Raw genomic sequence first — 17796 nt, 5'->3', positions numbered from 1 at the left:
ATCCTCAACAAAATATTAGCAAACCAAATACAACAATACATTAAAAGGATCATTCACCATGATCAAGTGGGATTTATTCCAGGGATTCAAGGATGGATCCATATCCACAAATCAATAAGGTGAACACCACATTAACAAACTGAAGAACAAAAACTATATAATTATCTCAATAGATGTAGAAAAGGCTTTTGATAAAATTCAACATCCACTTAGGGTAAAAACTCTCCAGAGAGTAGGTAGCGAGGGAATATCCTCAATATAATAAAAGCCAAATATCACAAACCTACGGCCAACATCATACTCAACAGTGAAAAGCTAAAACCATTTCCTCTAAGATCAGGAACAAGACAAGGATGCCCACTCTCACCACTTTTATTCAACATAGTATTGGAAGCACTAGCTACAGAAATCAGACAAGAAAAAGAAATAAAAGGAATCCAAATTGGAAAGAAAGAAGTAAAACTATCACTGTTTGCAGATGACATAATACTATATATAGAAGATCATAAAGATGCCACCAAAAAAAATCAGAACTAATAAATAAACTCAGAAAAGTTGCAGGATACAAAATTAATATACAGAAATCTGTTGTGCTTCTATACACTAACAATGAACTATCAAAAAGAGAAATTAAGAAAACAATCCCATTTACAATTGCATCAAAAGAATAAATACCTAGGAATAAATCTAACCAAAGAGGTAAAAGATTTGTACTGGGAAAACTGTAAGACATTGATGAAAGAAACTGAAGACAACACGAACAAATGGAAAAATATACCATGCTTATAGATTGGAAGAATGAATATTGTCAAATTGACCATACTCCCCAAGGCAATCTACAGACTCAATGCAGTATCTATCAAAATCAGTGGCATTTTTCACAGAACTAGTACAAATAATTCTAAAATTTGTATGAAAGCACAAAAGACCCTAAATAGCCAAAACAATCTTGAGAAAGAAGAACAAAACCGGAGGTATCATGCTCCCTTATTCCAAGCCATACTACAAAACTATAGTAATGAAAACAGTATAGTACTGCCACAAAAACAGAAACATACATCAGTGGAACTGAATGGACAGTCCAGAAATGAACCTACACGTATATGAACAATTATTCTACAATAAAGGAGTCAAGAAAATATGATGGGAAAAGATAGCCTCTTAAATAAATGGTGTTGGGAAAGCTGGACAACTGCATGCAACAAGAATTAAACTGGACTACTTTCTCACACCATATACAAAAATAACCTCAAAATGGATTAATGCCTTAAATGTAAGACCTGAAACCATAAAACTTCCAGAAGAAAATATAGACAATATGCTCTTTGACACTGATCTTATCAATAATTTTTTGGTTATGTCTCCAAAGGCAAGAGAAACAAAGACAAAAATAAATAAAAAACAAATGGGACTACATCAAACTAAAAAGCTTTTGCACAGCAAAGAAAACTATCAACAAAACAAAAAGGCAGCCTACTGAATAGGAAAATATATTTTCAAACAATATATCTGACAAGGGGTTAATATCCAAAATATACAGAGAACTCATGCAACTCAACATCAAAAAAACAAATAACCCAATTTAAAAAATGGGCAGAGCACCTGAATAGACATTTTCCCAAAGGAGAGAAACAGATGGCCAACAGACACATGAAAAGATGCTCAACACCACTTATCATCAGGGAAATGCAAATCAAAACCACAATGCAATACCACCTCATACCTGTCAGCATGGCTATCATCAAAAAGACAACAAATAACATGTAACGGCAAGGATATGGAAAGGGAATCCTCACGCCTCATTGGTGGGACTGTAAATTGGTGCAGCCACTATGGAAAACAGTATGGAGGTTCCTAAAGAAATTAAAAATAGAACTACCATACAATCCAGCAATTCCACTTCTGGGTATTTATCCAAAGAAAACAAAAACACTGATTTGAAAAGATATATGCACTCCAATGTCTATTGCAGCATTATTTAAAATAGCCAAGGTATGGAAACAACCTAAGATAGACATAGACAAATGTATAAAGAAGACGTGGAATATTACAAAATTATAACGGAATATTCCTCAGCCATAAAAAAATTAAATCTTGTCATTTGAAACAGTATGGATGGACCCAGAAGGTATTATATTAAGTGAAATAAGTTAGAAAAAGAAAGACAAATACCACCTGATCTCACTTACATGTGGAATCTAAAAAACAAAAACAAACAAAACAAAATGAAAACAGAATCATGCACACAGAGAACAAACAGGTGGTTGCCAGAAGGAGGGGTAGAGAGATGAAGCAGCTGTAGAAGATAAGAGGTAACAAACCTCCAGTTATATAATATATAAGCCACAGGAATATAATATACAAGCCACAGGAATATAATATACAGCATAAGGAATATGGTTAGTAATACTGTAAAAAGTTTGTACATGGACAGATGGTTACTAGAGTTATGGTGATCATTTTATAATGTATGCAAATGTCAAATTATTATGTAGTAACCTAAAGCTAACATAATAGCATACATCAACTATGTTTCAATTAAAAAAAAATGTTTTCCAGAAATGAAAAGAAAGTGGGGCAAAAACTACTTGTTGCCTACAAAATACCTATTCTTTTCTTCTTTCTCAGTAGCAGAATTCAATTTTGTTGGGACTGTGATATGTTCAGCTAAAACAAAAAACATTTCCCCACCTCCCTTGTGGTTGCTATAGTTATACGACACAGTTCTGGCCTAAGAAATGAAAGCAGTAAAATTTCCTAAAAGAAGAACAGAATCAGTTGGTAGTGCTGCATTCTGCTGAAGCATGGGCACAGTGCTGAGATGCTGGAGGTGGGAGCACCATTCTCCAACCTCAAGTAAATAGAAGGGAAGGGCCATTTGCAACAACATGGATGGATTTGGGTCCATGTTATGCTAAGTGAAATAAGTCAGACAGAGAAAGATAATACTGTATGATATCACTTATATGTGGAACCTAAAAGATACGATGAACTAGTGAATATAACAAAAAAGCAACAGATTCACAAATACAGAGAACAAACTATTGGTTACCACTGGGGAAAGGGAAGGGGGAGGGGCAATATAGGGGTAGGGGACAAAGAGGTACAAACTGTTACGTATAAAATAAGCTACAAGGACCTAGAGATAATCATACTAGGTGAAGTAAGTCAGACAGAGGAAGACAAATATCATATGATATCACTTATATGTGGAATCTAAAAAAATGATACAAATGAACTTATTTACAAAACAGAAACAGACTCATAGACTTTGAAAATAAACTTATGGCTACCAAAGGGGAAAGGAAGGGGAGGGATAAATTAGGAGGTTGAGGTTAACATATACACACTACTGTATATAAAATAATCAACAAGGACCTACTGTATCTGGAGCTCTACTCAATATTCTGCAATAACCTAAATGGGAAAAGAATCTAAAAAAGAATAGATACATGTAGACATATAACTGAATCACTTTGCTGTACACCTGAAACTAACACGAAATCGTAAATCAACTATACTCCAATATAAAATTTTTAAAAATTTTGGGACTTCCCTGGTGGTGCAGTGGTTAAGAATCCGCCTGCCAATGCAGGGGACATGGGTTCGAGCCCTGGTACGGGAAGATCTCACATGCTGCGGAGCAACAAAACCCGTGCACCACGACTACTGAGCCTGCACTCTAGAGCCTGCGAGCCACAACTACTGAGCCCGCGTGCCACAACTACTGAAGCCTGCGTGCCTAGAGCCCGTGCTCTGCAACAAGAGAAGCCACCGCAATGAGAAGTCCGTGTACCGCAGCAAGGAGTAGCCCCCGCTCACCGCAACTAGAGAAAGCCTGTGCGCAGCAACAAAGACCCAATGCAGCCAAAAATTAAATAAATTTATTTTTAAAAATTTTTTAATGGAAAAATAAAATAAGTTACAAGGATACAACATAGGGAATATAGCCAATATATCATGATAACTATAAATGGAGTATAACCCCTAAAAATTGTGAATCACTATATTGTACAGCTGTAACTTATATAATATTATACATCAGCTATATTTAATTTTAAAAAAATAGTAGGGAAGAGCCAAGAGAAGCGCTATCAGGACCTCCAGGAAGCAGACACTGAATCAGAGTTAGGAGTGCAACTCTGGCATTATTGGGAGGGTAAAGATCAAAAGTGGTATTGGAGCGGGGTAGGGGATTGGGCCACAAAGGCCTTCAGATTTTCTGACTTGAAAATCTGACCACGCTTATGAGAGGAAAGGGGGAAGAAGGCAGTATTGAACAAGAGGAGCCTTGAATTAAGATGCAAATCTCGCAAAATTTCAGCAAAGCCAACAGGAACCTCCAGAGCAGAGACTGTCCATTTGATGAATCCTATATCAGAGAGAATGGCCACGCCCAAGTGTCTTCTGCTATGCTCAGTCATTACTTGGGGGCTGCCTGGAAAAAGTGTGGCCCTGCATCAAAAGCTGAGGCAGATCCTGAAAGCGTTGCATTTGGAGTCTCTCAAGATGGCAAATTCTTCCTTGAAGGAAGATCTAAGCAGTAGACCTGCATGGCCAGCACCACAGTGAAGGTCTCAGCCCTGACATCGTTAAGCAGGGATTACTGCCGGCAACTCCCCATTTCTGGCTTCTCATTGTGTCAGGAAAATGAAACCACTAATTTATTTAGTCTTGTGTTTGGGGGTTTCAGTTCTCTGTGTTTCTATAAATTATCAACTCAGATTCCACTGGGCAAGTCTCTAGTTAACAGTAAATTAGGTGCCTGGGGAGACACATTCACCACCATTCCAGGCTATGAGAGCTCTAAGTCAATGAAACAACAGCCCGGGCGCAATGCTGTCACCAGGCAAATATAAGCACCAGTTTCCCAGGAGAATTTTAGTGACAACAACTTGAATAATTGTTTGCCAAAAAACAGAAATAATAGGCTTAATGAGTGTCTGCTTGGGGGCCTGATGTTTGGGCCTTAGTGTAAGAATTTTCAGATAGCTACTCACATCAAAGAAATTACTGTTTTCTTACTGCTGGATTCTTAACCGCATTGTCAGTGCTTGAAATGCTAGAAGTTTGACTTCCAGATAGCCTTAGGAAGCACACTTTTATCTCTCTGGACTTCAAATTCCTCTTTACAAAATGAGGAGGTTGATTAGGTACCACTGCAAGTATTTAAAACAGAGGGGATTGAAGGCACAGAATGGGTAACACAGGTGATGGAGAAGCTGAGAGTTGAACAGGTGATGATGTGTCATAACCCAGATATTAGCAACAACAGGAAGCCAATACCACCTTTAGGGTGGAGAACAAAGAGAAGAGGTGGTACTGCTGGAACTCAGGACAGTCCATCAGCCAACAAAGCCTGAAGCACGCAGAGCCTGTACAGTGGGAGCTGGAGCCGCGTGATAAATTCACCTGCTGCCAGAGCATCAGCCCAAGGCAGAGGGAGGAGGGAAGATACCCTGGCTTCTCCCAGCCTCCCTTGGGGCTCTCACCAGTGCCTCCGCTGGCTAAAGTCAGTGAGAAGCTAGCAAACACAAGACTTTGGTAAACCACAGCCTTTGTGGGTCAGCCCCTCCGTGACAGAGAACACAGCAGCAGAAGGACAAAAGAAAAGGAACTCAGGCAGAGCAGGTCCAAGACCATCATAGTCTAGATCAAAGGCATCTACATTTTTTCAGAAGTAGGTCACAAGAAAATAAAAACATAATTGGGAAGACTGTTGATAATGGTAGCTAGAGAAGATCAATGATTATCATGTAAACATGGACTTTACTCAGAAATACAGCAAATGTATACCAAGGCATTATTCATACTCATGATCTCTTGATTCATCAGATGGGTCTGGTGTAACTAGCTCAATTCAGATAGTTCAAAACTATGTAATTAATAAAACTCATCTCCATCATATCTGCCAACACGGTTCCTGTCAGCTGCCACCCATTCAGCATGAGCTAATTTGTGTGTGTGATTTTGTTTGGTCATTTTTTTTAAGTGAACCAAAAGCTCCAGGCAGCCAGGACCCAGAGCGGGGGTAGCTGCGCTGCTCTGAGGACCTCTTACTGGATGCTGGGCCAAGACACCACAATTCCTCCTAATTTAATAGCCCCTATGTCTCCAGGGTAAGAGCACCTTCTACTGAGGAAAGGCTCCCAAAAGCTTTAAGGAGGTGGTGCATCTGTCACATGGTCATGCCAACATTGTCAGCCTCCACCAGGCCAAGGGGTACTGACTTTTGCCTAGGAAGTTCTTTAAGCCTACTTCTTACAGTCACACAAATGATTCATAAGGGAGCTCAGAACCGGTGAGAACTTCCTGGAGCCATAAACATTTATCCATCTCTAGACCTTTAGGGCATCAAACTTCTAAAATGAAATCTTTGGATGTCAAATAAAGCTAAGCCAAAAGTGAAACTCCTCAACCCCATCATCCTGGTTTGTTCTCTAGAATAGGGCTCCCCAACTGGTCCGTGGCCTGTTAGGAACCGAGCCTCACAGCAGGAGGTGAGTGCTGGGCCAGCAAGCAAAGCTTCATCTGCTGCTCCCCATGGCTCGCGTTACTGCCTGAACCATTCCTGCCCACCCCCCCCACCACCGGTCCGTAGAAAAATTGTCTTCCACGAAACCGGTCCCTTGTGCCAAAACGGTTGGGACAGCTGCTCTAGAAGCCTGCTGGGCACTGCATGTCAGCCAACTGTGCTGAAGGCACACAGTTGAAGCCTAGCACTTCTGTGTTTCATGAGCAGCATTTTAACGTCCCCCCAAAAAGGATATGAGTTAAAAATGACCAACATAAACACGAGCTTGTGTTTTTCTCTATTCGCTTAAGGAAAGGGTATAATTCCATAGCTACAAAGCCCCTGTTACCATCCTTCAGATTCTCCTCCTCTGAATCCAGAGTTCCAGCCAAGGGTGACGTAGTAACTTCGGTTCCAGGAGGGCAATGAAATGGCTGAGTGGAGAGCATCGCGTTTCAGCCTTAGCTCAATAAAGCCAACCCAGCAAAAACAGAAGCGCTTATCAGTGAGGTAACAGACAAACAAAATTTTCTTTGTGGCTTAAAAACTATACTCCCATGCACCCCATTTTAAGAATTTAGGAAAGAGTGAAGCAACCTAAATGTCCATAGACAGGTGAATGGATAAAGAAATGTGGTACATATATACAATGGAATATTACTCAGCCATAAAGAAGAATGAAATAATGCCATTTGCAGCCACATGAGTGGACCTAGAGATTATCATACTAAGTGAAGCAAGCCAGAGAGGGAAAGAACAATATCATATGATATCACTTATATGTGCCATCTAAAAAAAAGAGATACAAATCAACTTATTTATAAAATAGAAATAGACCCACAGACATAGAAAGCAAACTTATGGTTACCAAAGGGGATGGGGGGATAAATTAGGAGTCTGGGATTAACACGTACACACTACTATATATAAAATAGATAGCAGCTTCCCTGGTGGCACAGTGGTTAGGAATCCGCCTGCCAATGCAGGGGACACAGGTTCGAGCCTTGGTATGGGAAGATCCCACATGCTGCAGAGCAACAAAACCCGTATGCCACAACGACTGAGCCTGCACTCTAGAGCCTGCGAGCCACAACTACTGACCCCACATGCCACAACTACTGAAGCCCGCATGCCTACAGCCCGTGCTCTGCAACAAGAGAAGCCACTGCAATGAGAAGCCCATGCACCGCAATGAAGAGTAGCCCCCGCTCGCTGCAACTAGAGAAAGCCTGGGCGTAGCAACAAAGACCCAATGCAGCCAAAAATAAATAAATTTATTTAAAAAAATGTTTAAAAATAGATAACCAACAAGGACCTACTGTACAGCACAGGGAGCTATACTCAATATTTTGTAATAACCTATAAGGGAAAAGAATCTGAAAAAATAGAGAGCTGAATCACTGTGCTGTACACCTGAAACTAACACAACATTGTAAATCAACTATACTTCAATTTAAAAAAAAAGAATTTAGGAAGGAGTAAATATGGCCAACTGTCAGGTTAAGGAAAGAAATCCATGAAACTAGGTGGGAAAATTTATCTGAGAGGAAATTTTTTAAAGGAAGGTATTTAAGGCAATATAAAGGTTTATCTTGTTTACATTTAACATTTAATGGTTGGAAGGTTAAAGTTTGGGAACAAGAATTGCTGCTATTCTCCTAGAAGCAAAGGATTATATTTTAAAGAACTTTACCCTCTCACAGGTCTTTGAGGAGACCTGTCATAATGTCAAGTCCTGATCTTTTTCTTGAAAGGAGGCAAGAGACATAAGAATTAACTCTATAGAATGGCACTGTGTCACAGTGCTTTCAGGGCAGCTAAAAAGAAGGAAAGAGCAGACAGCAAGTCTGAAAAGGACAGAGGGGAAGGGGCATCCCAGATTTCAAGATAAGTTCCCTTGACAGAAAAACAGGATATAGACTCTGTGATGAGGGGACTTCAGGTCATTACCTCTATTACAGGCTGGGATCCTGCAGTTGATTTTTCTCTCTCTCTCTCTCTCTCTCTCTCTCTCTCTCTCTCTCTCTCTCTCTCTCTCCCCTTATGCCCTTCCTCCACCCATCCTCATCTTTTCTCTGCAGGAAGCAGGTAATTAACAAGCGCCCCTAAATGGAGGCCCCTGTTATCATTCCTTAATGTGTTTTCCAACTAAGTTAACAAGAATCTGGGGCTTTCTAAACCAGTTCAACATATGGGCCCAAAAAACAAAATTTACACTTACTGCTACTGTCAATGGCTTTTTCACAGTTTAATGTGTTTTCTTCAATCTTGTGCTACTATTTAAAATAGCCCGTTCTACAGAAAACTTTCCCTCTGGAGAAAGTGCTGTGATTTCCAGTGTGAGAGGGCAACAGAGCACTTTAAGGCAATTGATCTCAAAGGGAGCAAAACACACCAGCACCCAAGAGGAAGAGCGGCCACAGGAGAGGCAGCCACCTGCCTTCCACAAAGCTGTTCTGGGTGGACACAGGGGAGAGCTTAGTTTAAAGAAAACATGGGGAGGAAAAGGAGTTCAGCATCAAAAAGCACCTAAGCACCGACTCGATACCAAATAGGAAGTTAAAATAATATCATTCCCAAGATGAAAGGAAGAGTTTTAGGTTGTCAGACCCAACTTTCATAACTTTAATTTTTTTCTACAGTAGACTCTCTCAGCTCTGGGGGCACATTGGAATCACCTGGGGAGTTTTAAGCTTTAAATCTGATGTCGGCTCCCATGTCGAACCAATTAAAGAAGACTAAATGAGGGAAAGGGACAAGCACAGGGAGCTTTATTGGAACATCTCCACTGACAAGGAATTCACTACCTTCCATGGAAACCTGTTCCCTGTTGAGACCATTCTGATTTTTCAAAGTTTTCCCTACGTTGAAGTTAAAGCTGCGTTTTGTACCATCCCTCAATTTGTCCTTGTTCTGCCCAGAAGCACCATGGAAATCTACCCAATACGTATATCAAATTCTGTAATGATACAAACCTGAAGAGCTGCTTTGATAGCACAATTGACAGGCTGAGGGCAAATTGAACAAAATGAAATCCAACAGGTATCCACAACCTTTTTTCCTTGGGGCTAAGAAAGTATAGCACAAGGAGAGGATGGGAGAGAAAGGGCGTTAGCAGCAGGAGTTCCGTGATAGATTTCTGGGGTAGGGAGGGAGGGCTGGGGGGCAGTAACTCCACCTGAGTCATCAGGGTGATGTGGCTGCTGAAACCCCTCGTGCTCTCCCAGGCTGCATCCATAGACATGAGATCTCCAGAAGAGGGTTAATCAGGAGACACACCCGTAGGAGAGAATAGGTGACCACGCTTCAAAAGCGATAGAGAAAAACAGAGAGAAATGAACCCAACAGTGAAAGATTTTTGAAGGTTCAGATAAAGAACTGGTAGGGGGAAGGCCGATGAAAAAGAAAGCATTAAAGTGAGGAAGAGGAAACTAGCATTTGAGTATGTACTCTGTGCCAGCTGCCCTACATACATCACTTCAGATAATCATCAAGACAGCCTCTGATACATATAACTGATGCACTGTTATACAGCAGAAACTAACACAACATTGTAAAGCAATTAAACTCCAATAAAGATGTTAAAAAAAAAAAAGACAGCCTCTGAAGTTACCTAATTAATGAGAAGATATTTACAGAGCCTCAAGGGATAAAACTAGAAAGAAGGGGTGGGTTTGGAGCTTTAAAAAAGACAGGTATCTTCAATTTTTTTGCTTTCCTTTTCTTTTTGGGTCTCCTTCAAAGACTGAGATGATTACACGCCTCAGTTGGTGGGACTCAGTTTATTGGTCCACACAGACTCCTCTCTTATTTATTAACTTCTTTGTCTCTTCACATGTATATTTGTAAATCCCCATGGCCCACCAGCATTTCTCTGCCTCTTCGTAAACAATGTATATTCTTTTAGTTGCATATGTTCTTGTAAAATTTTGTGTGTATCCTGTAAATTTTCTTTTCCCATACTTCACCATTTTCCACTACAGTTTGTACCTCTTTCTTGTTAATTTGCAATAGTTTTCAGATATCAGTCCCTTGTTGGCATTAGCACTTTATTTATAATGTCCGTTAACATTCTAATCTTTGCATCAACAATAACATTGCCCAGGTGTAATCGAAATCAACTTTTTTTTTAAAGATTTCACATTTGAGGATTTAGTTAATAAATCCTTCCCCACCTTAAGATCACAAAGAAATTGTACATTTTCTTCTAATAACTGTATAGTTTGAACTTTCACATTTAGGTCTTTCATTCTTCTGGAATCTGCCTTTGTATACGGTGTTATAACAAGGTCAATCTTATTCTGCTCTGTATAATGTGCCTGTTCATCCAGTAGTATACTACACAATCCTTCCTTTCCCCATTGACTTGTGGTGCCACCTTGACGATACATTAATTTCCAATCAATATACCAATCACATTGAGCTCTCTATTCTGTTCCATTGATCGATCTGTCTGTCCTTGTATCAATATCACACTGTTTTCATTACTATGGCTTTGTAGCATGTCTTAACATCTGCCAGGGAATGTTATTCCGTTTACTTTTCTTTTGCAAAATTGGCTTACTATGAAAAAGTTCGGGAGATCGGCTGTACAACCTTCTGTTTATAGTTAGCAATACTGTACCGTACATTTGTTAGGAGCATAGATCTCATGTGTTTACAATTTTTAAAAAGATATTGGTTTACTATTTGTGGACTTTCATTATTCTGTATAAATGTTCAAGTAAAGGCTATCAAATTCATTAAAAAATCCAAATAGAATTTTTATCAGGATTGAATTGAAATTATAGATAATTTAGGGAAAATTGCCATCCTCATTATATTAGTCATTTCATCCAAGAGCATGAAATGTTTCTCCATTTATTCAGATCATCTTCTATGCCTTTTCTTTACATTTTAATTTTTTCCCCATAGAGCATGTGCATAGTCTTGGATAAATTAACTCCTAGATACAGTCTGTCTTGCAGAAATTCCTACATATTGACTGACAGACAAATCATATCAGTATAACAGAGAAGCCTCTGGCTAATATGGGATCTTCCCAACACCTTCATATCCTGTGCTATCCAGCCACAGCAGCTGTATGCTAAACAGCTAACCCAGCTGCCTTTGGCTCCTCCAGTCAAGACCCTTCACTATCTTGGTCTGTCCTTCATCTGCTTCAGGTCCCCAGTATGTGGTAGCCAGTACCTCCCTAGACCTCAGTCTTTAACCCTAGCACCACAGATAGATCAGAAGACCCTGTTTCTTCCCAGCCAGTTGTTTACCTTCCCAGTTGAGTGGTTCAAGCAGGTCCTGTTCTCAGGGAGTGCCCCAGGGAAGCAGATTTCAACTCAGACCAAGGAAGGGCTTTCTCACCCAGCTGCCCTAGGAGGGAGCGGTGCAGTCCCTTCTCTCTGCCTCAGTTTCCTCTAATCAGGAGGTCCTGGTGTGACATTGAGTCTCCACATACCAGCCGAGGTCTCCAATCCTGAGTACACAGAGCTCTTGTCTGCTGGGAAGGTTGAGGAAGAAGGGAGCGGGAAGAACCTGGCACCTTGGTGGCACATCTTTGGACTCAGTGGGCAAAGGCCAGGCTCCAATGTCTGCCCGGTGCTGAGGGAGCCGCCCCTCCTGGCAGAGGGTGTGCTCATAGACACACTGTGAAGCTTAGTTCTTACTCTGGATCCATGAAATGAGTCAGGCAGTTTTTATTCTCTTCCATTGTCTGGAATATCCAGTGTCGGTTAGAAAACAACTGTTTCTTGAAAGTTTCTTAGAATTTACCTGTAAAACAATCTAAGCTTGGGGTTCCAGGGAGGGGAAGTTGTTAAACGCCATTTCAATTTATTTCACGTGTATGATTCTATTTCAGTTTTCTATATTTGTGCTAGTTGTGACATTTTATATTTTTCAAGGAATGTATCCACTTCATCTACATTTTGAGTTCACTCACATACAGTCATTCACAGTAGAGAAAAAGCCATAATTGGATAAGTAGAATGCAAACATTAGAAATTAGCCATGTAAATGAAGAGGTGTTTAATTGTGAGACTAAATGAAATGTCCAGCACAAGCTTCTATAACCATGGACCGAGAGTTGCAGAGTTGCACAGTTCAAATTCATCCTGGCTAGCTGCATTATGATGCCATCTAGTGGTAACTGTCCACTCGGGCTTCATTATAGATGGTAACAATGCTAGGACTCAGGTTAGCCAAAACTTTCAGGTCACTGGCAGAAATGCTAGGAATTTCCCAGTTCGCTGGTTGCCCATTGCTGCAGATTTGGCCTAAAGGGACTCCTTCTTCCTTTGAGGCCCCTTCAAAGATTGCTGTTGCCCCCCAACCCTACCCTCACACCCCCAACATGGCCCTCCCAGAAAAGATAAAACCTTAAGCCCACAGCCATTTGAGAACACGGGCAGGATACGTCATCAATCCTGATATATCAAGCTCATACTATTGTGAGATGTTTCTGTAATCTTTTATTATTTTTTTAAATATTCCTGTTGTATCTGTATTTATTTGACCATTCTCTTTCTGTATCATATTTAATTTTATCAACCTTCTTTTTCCTCGACACTTGTTAGAGTTTGTCAATCTCATTTATCTAGTCAAAGAAACAGCCTTTGATTTTGTTAATTTTTCTATTGCTTTATTGAGCTATAAAGGGTTTTTTTATTAGTATATAATTCATATACCATCAAACTCATCCTTTTTAAAGTGTACAATTCACTGGTCTTTTAGTATATTTACAAGAATGTGCAACTATTATCACTATTTAATTTCAGAACATTTTTGTTACCCCAAGAGAGCACTCATATACATTAGTCATCATTTTCCATTTCCTTCTTTTGCTCACTGATCTGCTTTATGTCTCCATAAATTTCCTATCCTGGATCAATCACATAAATGGAATCATGCAATATGTAGCCTTTTATGGCTGGCTTCTTTCACTCAGCGTAATGTTTTAAAGGTTCACCCACGTTGTAGCAGATATCAGTGCCTCTTCCTTTTTATGGTGGAATATTATTCCATTGCATGCATATAGCATATTTTGTTCATCCATTCATTAGTTGATGGACATTTGAGTTTCTACTTTTGGGTTATGAATTATACTGCTACAAACATTCATGTACAAGTTTTTGTGTGGACATATGTTCTCAGTTCTTCTGAGTATATAACTAGGAGTCAAATGGTTGGGTCATGTGATAAATCTATGTTTAACTATTTGAGGAACTGCCTAACTTTTCCACAGTGGCAACACCATTTTACATCCCCATCAGCAAAATGAATAAGGGTTTCAATTTCTCCACATCCTAGTGGCTATGAAGAGGTATCTCATTATGGTTTTGATTTGAATTTTCCTAATGACAAATGATGTTGAGCATCTTTTCACATACTTATTGGCATTTGTATATCTTCTTTGCATAATGGTCTATTCAAATTCTTTGCCCGTTTTTATTTGGGTTATTTGTCTCTTTATTGTTGATTTGTAAGAGTTACTTATATATTCTGGATACTGGACTTTTATCCACCTCCTTTGAACAATTTCTTTGGCCAAGATTTTATGAGTAAACTCAGGGAACAGCAGCATTGAGAGGAGGCAGTAAATGAGGAATAGTGCCAGTCAGCTTATGTATGTTTTTATCAGCTGTTTATCCCATCAGGGCTCTGGCATTGCCTGGACTTTACCATCCCAGCACCGAAGATTTGGGTCTTCGATAAGATTTCTGCAATAAACCCCTATTTTTAGTCCATGATCTTGAGGATATTCCTGATCCATCCGTACTTCATCTGTAAAATGGAGATATTATCCCTGAAGCTTCTTTTGAGGACTATATGATATAATGTATACAAACACTCGGCTTATAGTTGAAATAATAGATCCTCCTCCTCTCATTTTAATGTTTATTCCCATATTCTGCCTTCCAAAGTCTTAATCTCACATATTCTCACTGTTTAAATATAATGAAGGTTTTCTTCCCATACTGACTTTGTTTGGTCTGCCATGGGAAGAAGTACTTTTGCCTAGTTAGATATGTAAATATGTATGTATGTAGTTATCTACCGCCAGCCTTCTAGCATGACTTTATGTCCCACAAAGTTAAAAACCAGCCCTAAGTTAAAAGCTAGCCTTGTTTTCTGGTTGCATTTCTTTTTTTTTTTTTTTTTGCGGTACACAGGCCTCTCTCACTGTTGTGGCCTCTCCCGTTGCGGAGCACAGGCTCCGGACGCGCAGGCTCAGCGGCCATGGCTCACAGGCGCAGCCGCTCCGCGGCATGTGGGATCTTCCCGGACAGGGGCACGAACCCGTGTCCCCTGCATCGGCAGGTGGACTCTCAACCACTGCGCCACCAGGGAAGCCCTCTGATTGCATTTCTGAATATGGCCTGTGGCTTATCATTTATTTCCCATAGACACTGCTGAATGAACTTTTATCCTGAAGCTTCGTTTAAAAGAATATTAACATAAAAGAATCATCACTAGAGCTCCGAGGAAGATATATTACTCCATTTTTTTCTAGACATCTAGTAGCAGAAAGCACATATTTTATTAAAAAGATTCAAAAGACTATTGTTTACAAAAATGACTCATAGAAACCTGATTCACAATTGATTTCTAAAACATATAATGGGAAGAATAAGTCATAGAGTGGACATATGAGGAACTGGGGAATCCTTTTTTAGTCGGTGTCTGATATACCCAATCTTCTAAAAATCAATTTCAGTCTTGACCATTCTGGGATAGTTTGATAGGGAAGCTATTCAGCCAAAAAGGATGCTCAATAGGGAATCGTTAGCTCAGCATATAATATCCACACAAGGGAAGGGGTAATTTTAGAAAATTAGGAGCCCCGTATCTCAAAGGTAAGGCATTCCTAAGGTGATATTTTTACTTTTGTATATGGTTTCTCCTTTATGCATATAAGGGTTCTCATTTTCAAAAACCTTGGTTTGGCTTGAGGTAAAATTTGGTTACTTTTAATTTTGTATCTTTTCCATAGCAGTGTAACTCTGTGGTCAAAAATTCTTATTCACCCTTCATATGAATGTGGCTGACTCTTTCTCTTTTCTTTCTTTCTTTCTTTTTTTTTTTTTTTTTGAATTTTTGAATTTTATTTTATTTTTTATACAACTTTTTCTTATTAGTTATCTATTTTATACATAGTGTATATATACCAATCCCAATCTCCCAATTCATCCCACCACCCCCTGAATGTGGCTGACTCTTCCTAACATTATTTGGAGGAAGGGTGAGAACACTATTACTATTCTGTCCACATGGTAGCCACCTAAATTCTGGTCACACTGATGAAAGAAAATATTCATAAAATTCCATATTCCAATTGGAATTCCTTATATTACCGAATGAACTGACCTTAACGTGAAGAACACAATTACACATACAATGATTTGCAAGAGGGCCTTCATATTTAATCTTTATACCATTTGATTCTCATCACAAACATGCTATATAACTGATCCAAGGCTAAAAATGACTAAAACTCCCATGACTCTTCCTGCTGATGGTTTCTCTGAACTGGTACAGAGTTAAAAATGTAATTTCTACAAATGAAAAATTGCCATTACTGAAATTCAACAATTTCATGGTAACTATCCATCCATATTTCCTTTTTATACGCTTTCATTTGGATAAAATTTCATTTAATATCATCAAATAAGTTTTCTTTGGGGCACAGTGATTTTCATATTGTCAACTAATAACCAGTCTGGTGTGTGTATTGGTGTTTCCCAGAATCACCCTTTATTCCTTTTCCTCTTTAAGTCAGTACTTTCCTTCTTAGCTTCAGGAATATTTTATTCTGAGGAGGCAAAATATCTCCAAGATTTTTAGGAAAAGAAATTTTGTTCTTAAATCTGTGGCCAACTTTAGCTGCCAAAACTCAACCTCCTATTTACTCATTCACTACAGGAGAGCTTACAAACCAAGCTCTAATCTCACCAATTCACAAAGAGTTCTGGAAATCCCACATACCTATGGGTGGGATCCACTGAAAGGATGTAGACAGGTGGCTCTCCTACTTGAGCAGGCATCAGAATCACCTGGTACCTTGTTAAAACAAACTGCTGATTCAGTAGGTCTGATATGGGCCCAAGAATTTGCATTTCTAGCAATTTCCTGGATGACGCTGATGCTGCTGATTCCATGACCATGATCTGAAAACCGCTGCATAAATCCCTGTGCATTAACCTCCAGTCTGGAAAGATACTGACTTTTCTCAACACACACCAACTTTAAGGTTAAAAAGATTAGAAAAACAGCTAAAACCCTCAAGAATTCGTTTGCAGCCCTCACCTACTCTAGAGATCCTGGATTCCATAATCACTTGCTAAAGTCACTGCTACTGATTCTATGGCCTTCTGGATTCTGGATCCTTTTCCCTTGCCAAGATTTTCAGAATTTTCCACATTCCCTCTGCTTCATTACTAGACCACTGTTGCCCTTGTCTCAGGATCACATTACTGTTACTGATCTTCTGATTCGGATAAAAGCCCAATGAAGGAAAAACTTAGCTCCTTTTCTGAAGGCAGATGCAAACTGCTCACCAGGTCATGACTTCTCTAAAGCACTTTTAAGAGTTCAACATTTATTAGCAAGTCAGTAAGTCCCTCTTCATTTTAAAACCTCTCCATACTCAGAGGGAGGGGGCAATCTGGTATTAGCCTCTCTTATTGCAAACACTTTAATAGCTTGTGAACAATTCTGAGAGGTAAAAACACGTCCTCCATAGACTAACGACTGCAATAGAGACAGCGTAAGGGCAGGAAAGGTGGGAATGTGGCGGGACTCACATCCCCTTACAGTCATCTTAATTTATTCCTCTGCACTCCAAGCCATTTACAATACACTTAAAACATAGCTTAGGCTCTATTAGAGTCCCTGGCACAAAGCAGGTTTCCACAAAGCACTGTTTTTTGGTCATGGAGCAAAATCAAGTACTGATTAGCTTATGTCTAATACTGTATGTGAGATAGTTCAGGGAGCAGTCATGAGTAATCTTTATCAAAACAAAAAAAAAACACAAAAAACCCTTTCTGAATGATCTTCTCACAGCTAACACAATGATTTAAGACAATGCCAAAGCATATTAACAACTACAATTAATTTATGGTAAAAAGCAAGGATTTAAAAGTACCTTGTTAATACAAGGTAAAAACACACTGTATTAGATATCAGAGATCACCTGTTTCACTTGTGCAGCCCAGTCTCCATGTAACGGAGTCAGAGAGGAAAACTCAGTTGTTACAATATCCAAAATGATGTGGCCATCCTAGCAC

At 39.4% G+C, this 17796-nt stretch overlaps 1 protein-coding gene across 3 annotated transcripts in view; it reads right to left on the bottom strand.

Moving 5' to 3' along the window:
* HSD17B4 (hydroxysteroid 17-beta dehydrogenase 4) overlaps positions 1-17796 on the bottom strand; it is a 144687-nt gene that overhangs the window by 15197 nt on the left and 111694 nt on the right. The window contains exon 24 of one of the 3 annotated variants that reach the window (XR_016392751.1): positions 17703-17796. Coding sequence is in view for 1 of the 3 variants with exons in the window: in XM_089909218.1 (XP_089765344.1) it covers positions 17755-17796 (42 nt within the window). In the remaining 2 variants the exon portion in view is untranslated. The other 2 variants (XR_016392750.1, XM_089909218.1) reach the window with 2 other exon arrangements.

This window comes from Delphinapterus leucas, chromosome 3 (genome assembly GCF_059928025.1).
Source record: "Delphinapterus leucas isolate spDelLeu-1000000601 "Yukka" chromosome 3, BTC_Dleu_Yukka2, whole genome shotgun sequence".
Classification (NCBI taxonomy): Eukaryota; Metazoa; Chordata; class Mammalia; order Artiodactyla; family Monodontidae; genus Delphinapterus; species Delphinapterus leucas.
This window is presented reverse-complemented; position numbering and strand designations above follow the sequence as displayed.